Source organism: Macadamia integrifolia, chromosome 4 (assembly GCF_013358625.1).
Source record: "Macadamia integrifolia cultivar HAES 741 chromosome 4, SCU_Mint_v3, whole genome shotgun sequence".
NCBI classification, from domain to species: Eukaryota; Viridiplantae; Streptophyta; class Magnoliopsida; order Proteales; family Proteaceae; genus Macadamia; species Macadamia integrifolia.
The window spans coordinates 13,769,300-13,778,362 of NC_056560.1; the positions used below are offsets into that span (position 1 = coordinate 13,769,300).

A 9,063-nucleotide genomic window follows, 5' to 3' on the forward strand; every position below is an offset into this window, starting at 1 on the left:
TATCTCTTAATTTTAATCAAAGTGGCTTCTCTTTGTTTCAAGGTTCTGTTGTGATTGGTTATGGTATTCTGATAGATGGTTTAGATAAACTTATTCTTAACTCGTCATGGGTAAGGAATATTGGGACTAAACCTCAGTTGACGAATGAGAATTCGTCGGTACTGTGGCATAGAAGATTGGGGCATATCTCATAGAACAAGATTGACAAACTGATAAAGGAAGGGGTCTTGGATGACATTGACTTAGAAAATATGGGGACTTGTATTGACTGTATTAAAGGGAAGATGACAATCTCTAGGAAGAAAGAAATTTTTCGCTATTTTGGAGTGTTGAATCTCATACACATGGACATATGTGGCCCTTTTCCAATAGTGAATGAGCAACGTTATGAAACTGATGAGTGGTCCATTTATGGTTATATCAGTGATAAATGCCTGTTGCCTAATTCAATTATGGCTAGAACAAATTAGACTTGGGCCTTCACCTTCATGAAGTATGCTTCCTCAGTTATCATAGATCTCACTCTCTGTTAGAACATAAATCCTCAGTTTGGGAATATTCAAGAGATGTTAGGAGTTACATAGCGTTATAGTTTTATATCGGTTTGTTTATGTTCTTGATCCTTTCATATACTTAACGAGTTATCTTCACTTAATGTTTTAAGGTTTTGAATTAAACCCTTAACATAATTTCAGAGCCCAATTCCCTTCTTATCATTATAGACTGTACAGTAGGTTTGTACAGATTGTCCTTTATACCTTTGTATTCTTGAGGAGTTTGGGTTGGATCCTCCAAAATGGCTCTTAGCAAGAGCAATACTTCTATTAGAACACAGATTGCTTCGAATTCACGGACAATGATGGGTAGCCGCGCCCGCGAGTATGGGCAAGAGATAGAGAGGGCCTGCTGCCTTGTGGTTAGTGGAGGATCTTGGTGTCACCACCTGTAGGCAAGCTGGTTTTCAGGAGGCAGGGTTGGATCCTCGGGGTGAGAATCGGTTTTCCGGGCCGACCCGGCCGAATCTAACAGAAATGTAAAAAACGAGAGGGAGAGAGATGATAAGTGGCAACAAATACAGTTGAAAATCCATTTAAAGAATGGAAGAACCAAATTGGGTGGCCTGTGGCCTTCGTGGAATTGTGTGGGCCCAACGGGGGCATGTCACATGGATGTGGTGGGTGAGATGGTTTGTAAGTAAACCAACACAAACAAAAGAAAAGGAAGAAGGCAAAGAAACTGAGAGGCAAAAAAAAAGTGGCGTTAGCAGAGGCATCGATTTGCCTCGGGCTTTATGGCGGTCACGGCTAAGGGTTACCTGCTGTCTCGCTTCAGTTCCAAAGACCTCTCACTCCTCAGACCTCTCCAATCCCCTCAACAAACCTCTCTCTTCTCCTGCCATCTCCTACTCATACGCCCTTTACTTCCCTCCATCACCCTATCAACCACAACCACCACCAATTTCTCAAATTGTAAGAATCGCTCCACCTCTCCTGCCGTTCTCAGTTGCCTTGTATCGGGTGTCGACGGTGGTGGTGTTGCGGACGACTTCGTATCCACCAGAAAAGCTGGATTCGATCGAGAATTCTCTGTTATCGCCTCTATGCTTAAACGCATCGAACCCCTCGATACCTCCGTCATCTCTAAGGGCATCTCTGCAGCAGCCAGGGATTCCATGAAGCGCACCATCTCCACGATGCTTGGTTTGCTTCCTTCCGATCAGTTCAATGTTACCATCAGTGTTTCTAGGCGTCCTCTCGATCGCCTCCTTGTCTCATCCATCATTACCGGGTATTTACTATTGCTGCACTATTGGGCTCAATCATTAATTTGGAAAATTGGGTTTGATTGTGAAGTGGTTTGTTTTATTTGATACCTTTCAGGTATACTCTGTGGAATGCGGAGTATAGGGTTTCTTTGATGAGGAGCTTCGACATCTCTCCCGAGAGTTCAGGAGCTTCGGTTTCCTCTCATGGCTGTGGCCTTACAGAGAAGGAGTATCAGAACAGGGAAGGTAGGGATGTTGAGGTTGATGTGGATACCTGCAGCGAATTTGGGATGGACAGAAGCGTTCCCCTTGGTTTGGGGGACTTGTCGCCCGAGGCTTTGAATTACATTGCAGGGCTAAAATCCGAGTTGGCTTCAATTGAGAAGGTTGGAAATCTCTTTCTGTTTCTCTCGCACACACATATTTGTGTAGACTATCGTTTATATGAAAACACAATAAATTAACACCAACATGAGAAGGAATAGTGGAGAAGGAAAAAGGAAATAGCTGTTTATACCAAGTTGCTTTCAGTAATTCCAGAGGTGTTTCTTGAAGAGGAAAATATTGCTGGGCATTGCATTAGCATGATGTGCATTAAAACCTTTTACCTTATTAACTGTGATACGATTCATTTCGTGTTGTATAAGTTGCACAATGGTACTGCTTTGGTAAACTTGGGTTCAACTTTAACATTCCATTGTAATTCTTCGTGTCGATTCATTACTCTAGGTGTCAATGGTAGAATTAGCCTTAATCTGTCATAACTATCTTATTCCTCATGCACATCAAGTGTGGGCTTTCTTATTTCACCTGATATAGTTATGTGAGGATTAATGCAGAAACTGATTCTCTTATCCACGAGAATGATGTTGAGACACACAAAGGTTATGAGCCTATTGCTCTGTCTGTTGCTTAATAACCTGAAAATACAATCAAGTTTCTTGAAAAGCTTATATGGAGAGAGAGAGAGTTTATGTGATGGAAACCCTAAAAGACAGATAGAAATTGAGGAGAAGAATTGAAAACAGTGAAATTCTGTACCCATTTTCAGCCATCATGGAGTCTTTTCTGCTTGCATGATTGACAAAGTGTGTGGGTGGTGTGTGTGTGTGGGGGGGGGGGGGTTGGTCAGTGGATCTGGATTTTTTGTGCAGTGACTGCAGTCATAGTGCTTGGTTTGTTATAGAGGGTCACTGAAATAGTTTGCTAAAAATTCAATAGTAGGGTGCAAGTTGGGCTGAATTCAGGCTTGACTTTGAATCGAATTGAGTCGACCGGTTGGGTTCAGGCTCAATTTGGTTCAAAATTTATCAATTCCCCAACCCAAACCTGCCAGACTTGTACCCCTAGTCAGTTTGTGTTATATTCTATTTCTCTCGAGCCCTGTGCAGTGTGGTTGCAGCGATATTTTTGTGTATAAGCAGAAGGGCTGATGAATTGTTTCTAGTGTGGTGTTCTATATGGATTTGTTTAAATTAATTGTAAGCTGCTGTGGGAGTTATTAGTTTGGGTGATTATGAGTTTGCCGAAGTAGGAGTTGGTTTATTAACTGTCCATATGAAATTATGAATGGCTGTAAAGTGCATTTTTTTGCCAATCATGAATGGGATGATTACACCTAAATTGCTTTGAAAGGTGGATGGAATCATTCAAGTTTTCTTTTTCTCTCAGTTTTCTCCTTTATTTTAAAAGATTTGCATTATCGAGCTGCACGGCCAGCGCATGATGAAAGCCCTTCCATTTTCTTCAGCCACCACCGGATCCTTCAAAACATTCACCAAGCTCTAACGATTATTCCTAACAAGAAATCATGTACCATAAAACCTCAGCCAAGATGATTTTTTTTACTTCCAAATGAATGTTTTTTCCATGAAACCACCAAATTTGCCTAACACCCATCACAGTCCAGGAAAATGATTTGTCTTAGCCTCACAATCTAGTTATCCAATGCAATCATTCCAATTATTTATTTAGTTTAAGCAAGGAATAAGAGTTAGGAAAATAAAATAGGAGGGGTTGAGCTGCCCCTGGCTCCAAATAGATTGTTATTGTAACCTGCATCGGGTCCTTAGATTCAGGTCTTTCATATTAAGCCCAGGAATATTTTTAAACAAGGACCAAAAGAAAACCCTTTCCAGTAACTTTAATCGTGAAGGGGAGGCTGCAGTTTAGGTGCTCAAAAAGTATTTTGTTTTGTCCGTTCTGCATATGCCATTTCTATGGCAAGAGGGATCAATTGTCAATGAATATATCCCTCATGCCCAAAGTTAATAAAAAGGGCGTACCCGGTGCACGAGGCTCCCGCATGCCCAAAGTTAATCTCTCTCTAATAAATTCAAGATTCATAGTGAACCCATTTGGATATCAACCTTAAATGAGAACAGTAACGTGGACATCCTATATCATCAATATATGTACACAAGTCAGTTACATCTCTCTAGGATTACCATCATAATTGGATCTGTTCTCCAACTCAGGTAACTAGTTGTTTAAGGAATATCGTAATATTTAAGGACTTTTTTTTTTATCTTCCATTTTTATTTGTTTTACTTGTTGCATGGATAAACATTGGTTAGAGTAATCCATTTGCTTGATGTTAACTATGATGAGTTTACATTTTATGTGCTCCTGTATCAACTTCTCATCTAAATGGTATGATACCTCATTGCATATTTATATGACAAGGGTTGTGTTCTCTCAGGAATTGAATGCTCAGAAGCAGGAAAATTTGCACTTAGAATATGATGGGGAAGGGAATAATGATTTGTTAGAGTACCTGCGAACTTTGGAACCAAATATGGTATTGACTTAGATTGATTGACCATGCCAATTTTTTTAACAGTCTGTACTTTAAACCAATAGTGCATCTCTCATACTTTGTAACATCTCTTTTTACTTGAATGATTTGAACAGGTGACTGAACTATCTCGTCCATCATCTTCAGAGGTTGGGGAAGTTATTCATGAACTTGTTCAAAACATACTGCAAAATTTGTTTAAAGATGATACCTCCTCCGGTTTCCTGGAAGATTCAGTCAGAGGGAAAACAGAGAACTTATCAGATGGTGATATTGAGCTTTGCAATACCATAGGAACTTCTCGGGATTACCTTGCTAAGCTGCTATTCTGGTTTGTCCCACATACTTCGGCAGTTGTCTTCTTTTATTGTTAATAATCCATATTATTACACTTATTTTCCAAGTTGAACTCAATTTTATTGTACTCTTAGCATACATATATGAGAAGAGCAATAACATGATCTGCAGGCCCTTGATATATTTTATTATAACTTAAGTGTTGGTCTGAATGAACTAGTGAAAGATGCCACTGTTCTAAAATGCAAATCTCATATGAAGCATTCCTCCCCCACCCCCACACCCCAACAAAATGGGGGTGGGTGGGGTGGGGGAGGTGACCATTATAGTTTGGAAACAAACTAGCAATGTAGAAGGAACTAGGGAGTATGAGGAGAGCCTGAGTTCAAAGAAAGAAATCAAGCAAGAAGGAGATCAAACCTAAATCAGAACATATCTTCTTTATATCACATTTTTGGACTGGATGATCAGACTGTATGGACAAAGGGTTTAAGTTTTTCACTCTTTTTTATTTATTTTATTAATACTGAGGAAAAGTCTAAATTGGCTCTTTTGCGAGCTTGAACCTTGGATCTGTAATCACTACCCAGAAACTTATTATACATTATTCCAGTTATTTAAACCTTAAAACTGGAACAATGACTATCATTTCATGGTAAGCATGCTGATTCCAGAAATTATGGGGCAAATACATGGCTTTTTAACCATGTAATTTCACTAAAAATGTGTTTCTTAAGTTACACATCTAGCTTCTTTAGTCTGTAGTGAGTTTTCAATTTCAGTCACAGCTTATTTGTATTACTATGAATTTTAGGATGTACTTTAGAATTGGGAAGGGTTTAAGGAACTTCTATTTTTGTATGCTGTATTATGCAATGTGGTTTTCATTCCCATTCTTGTGAAAATCTTACCATTGGTGGCATCATGCTCCATTAGGCTAATCCAAAGTGTTAGTAAGTGAATCGTTCTTATGGCAGGCATCCATCGATGACATCTTTTAAGAGGAAGTAGAGTCTTCCTTACCATTGCTTTTTCTAGATGTATATATATTATAACTTTAATTATGCTTACATATATTTCCTTTCATGAATCCCAAGTCCCACTTACCCAATACGACTCTCGTGTCACTGGTGCTTCCATGGTGTTAGTCCACAGCACCTTGGGTATGTGCAGTTAGTCCTTATGATTGCATCTTTCTTATGGAAGTAGTTCCTCCTTTGTCATCTAAATTTTCTTCATATTCTCTTATTTAATCCAGAGGCTCAACCTCTTCAGGCCATTTTTCCATTCAATGGTAACCGCCCATCCCTAAACCCATTTTAATAGCCATGTTTTGCCACCTGCTGATCCCCATTTTCTTGTTCCTGTATGCAATAGGCCTGAGCTTTCCGCAAGCCTTCTTTTTGGTACTGATCATTTCCTTAAGGATCTTTTTGGTTGCAAAGGGAATTAAAGGGAAGGGAAGGGAAATTTTCAAACTTAAAATGGAAATCTTTGTAATCATGATTCATGACCCCTTGTGACTATATCACTGACTCCAAACCGTTCCATATTTAGTTGTTAAATTTCACTTTATTTTGCATCCAATAAATTGTAAATTGAAAATTACATGTAAAATGTATCATTACTAAATATGGTAAAATATTTTAAATAGTTTATACAATCACATGGGATCACATGGGGTAATGATTACAAAAGAAAAATCTTTTTTAAGTTAAAAGTATTCCACTTCCCTTCCCTTCCCTTAAATTCCCCTTGCAATCAAACATAGCTTAAGAGATTTAGTACCTTGTTTCTGTCTTCTTCATCCATCCTTTGTATTTTTTGTGTGGACAAGTGGGTTAATGGCCAAGGAAGCCAGTTAAAGATATTTTTTTTATGATTCACAGTTTCTGAAAAATTATGGTGCACAACCTTGAAGATTCATAAGTTCAATATTTCTTCCCCTCTGCTTTGTTGCTGCTATATTCAACAGACAATTATTTCTCATTGGATGTTATTTGCCCATCTGTAGTTCTGTAACAAGGGATCTTGTTTTCTGATGGCAGGTGCATGCTATTAGGTCATCATTTAAGAGGCTTGGAGAACAGATTGCATTTGAGCTGTGCTGTCGGACTGTTGTAGAGATGAAAAAGTAAAGTAGAAGAGGCATGTATATTCTTCTGCTCCATAGACTTTCTGTGAAACCATAATTATGGTCATCACTTATGATTCTTGCATCAAATAGTTCATTACAAAATTTCTAAAGAAATTTTACCCTGCAACTTCTATATTTGTCACGTTATTGCATTCTCATGGCATAACTGAAGATCATGATAAACCATTTGTTCTTCTGGGTAGGTTACCTGTAAACGTACCTGGGGCACCACCACTGCTAAAGTTGGATTCTGTTCTCATGGCTACATCCCACGGTTACAGTTGGTTTGGTACATACATTTTGTCTGTGTATAGGATTGATGTTGGATCAGGTGTGGTCAATTAGGCATCACACGAGTTTTCTTATTCTAATTTCAGTGATCATTAGGAAATCAAACCTCCATAAGGTAGAATTTGAGCGCTATTATAGTTGTGAGAATCTAATATCAGCTCCAATTAAACCGTCGGAGATTACTACAGAAAAAAGCCTAGATTGGCGGAGTTTAACTTCCTCGTTTCTTACAGGATGAACGGCACCCCCATCTGGGAAACCATTTTGGTGAGACCACTCAGCCTAACTCTTTAGGACCCTAATCGACGAATTTCTCTCTTGATTCAAGAGTTTTATTACTCATCTGAAGAGGCACTGGTGTGTTAACATGGATCATGCCTGCTAGTGTGGATCGGCCCTTGTGGTGAAGTTTGGTTGTGTTTTTTTTATTATTTCATTAATCAAAATAAAACATAGACAACTCATCACAGGAGGGGCATCAATGATATTTGCATGTGGCACTTCTATACATAAACCTGGCAGAGCTATCCTGTAATATGTGGTTTTGATTGTTTTAATATTCTCAGTATGGTTGTCATGCCTATAGCTTCGCAGCTTTTGCTTTCGAGTTCGCTATGGAGTTCTTTCGGTTTGATAGTATTCCTATTTGCTTTAGCATTTTGTAAGCTTTCCTCAGGTGTTTTGATTAGTTTCGTCTTTCTAATCATCCTCTGGGATGTTTTGGGTTAGGTCGTCTTTGTAACCATCCTCAAGGTAAGATTCATCACCACTCTCTCTCTCTCTCTCTCTCTCTCTCTCACACACACACACATTCAAATTGATTGTCTGTGGAACAATTTAGGTGAATCAAGTTGTGAATCATTGGCAAATGCAGAAATCATTTCCAATCCAATCCAAACAGAATGGGGGAAAGAAAAATACATCGACAAAGCTTATGTTACAAGAAAATCATATTAAGTTGTGGTTTCCTTCAACAAATAATGGCTAAGAGCAATTTAGGCAACATACCTTGTTGAAAAGAGTGGCCCCATTGTTTTTTTTTTCTTTTTTTGTTTACCAAGGTGTCTGGGCCAGTTTATGTGCACTTTGATTTATCCTCGAGGAGACTGGCACAATAACCCACTGATACGGTCTTCACTTAAATAGCAGATGCACAGATGGGGAATCTAACCAGAGACCTCGTTTTTTATTTAACATATATGCCTTGTTTTTATACTTCGCCCAGCACAATAATGCTTTGTTTTTTAATCTTAATCCAAGTCTGCATTGTTCCACCCATGATCGTATACTTCTAGACCCACCCATTTTTTATTTAACATATATTTTTCATCTCAACTTCAACATTTTGTGTCCCAGGCACCCATCTTTAAAGATCTGAACTCAAAACTGTGGTTAAAAAGAAATTGTGAAGTTTTATACATCGAAAGCGTTTGAAATCATATAGTGGACTTATAGAAATTAAGGCTACATTTGGTACGATTTCGTAGAGTTATCGACCTAGAATGTGTAACAAGAATACAGGAGTCTCCTACACTTCTCTACATAGAAATCACACAATTGGTTGCAGTTTCATAACACTTCATGACTAGTGAAGCCGGGCAACACAAGAACCAACCTATTTGGTTTCAACGTCACCCAAAACCTGCCAGCGTCAATATGCAAGGTCTTACAATGGCATGCGTAAACATTGGCAGGAAAAGGGCTTGTACGTCATGCACCTGAGGTCACCATTCTCCTTAATGCAACCCCTTCTCCTGGATTTCCTAGATACCTCTA

General features: G+C 38.8%; 1 protein-coding gene across 2 annotated transcripts; it reads left to right on the forward strand.

The window, feature by feature from the left end:
- The first annotated feature begins 1,195 nt into the window (after positions 1 to 1,195).
- LOC122075459 lies at positions 1,196 to 7,926 on the forward strand. Of its 2 annotated transcripts, none has more exons than XM_042640494.1 (6): positions 1,196 to 1,788; positions 1,881 to 2,151; positions 4,467 to 4,565; positions 4,679 to 4,893; positions 6,908 to 7,007; positions 7,521 to 7,926. In XM_042640494.1, the coding sequence occupies exons 1-5, from the start codon at positions 1,292 to 1,294 to the stop codon at positions 6,981 to 6,983; spliced, it is 1,158 nt and encodes a 385-aa protein (XP_042496428.1). In that variant the 5' UTR covers positions 1,196 to 1,291; the 3' UTR covers positions 6,984 to 7,007; positions 7,521 to 7,926. The 2 variants fall into 2 exon arrangements, with proteins under 2 accessions (XP_042496428.1, XP_042496427.1); XM_042640493.1 differs by lacking the exon at positions 7,521 to 7,926 and adding an exon at positions 7,200 to 7,387 and having other exon boundaries at positions 1,197 to 1,788.
- Positions 7,927 to 9,063: the final 1,137 nt, after the last annotated feature.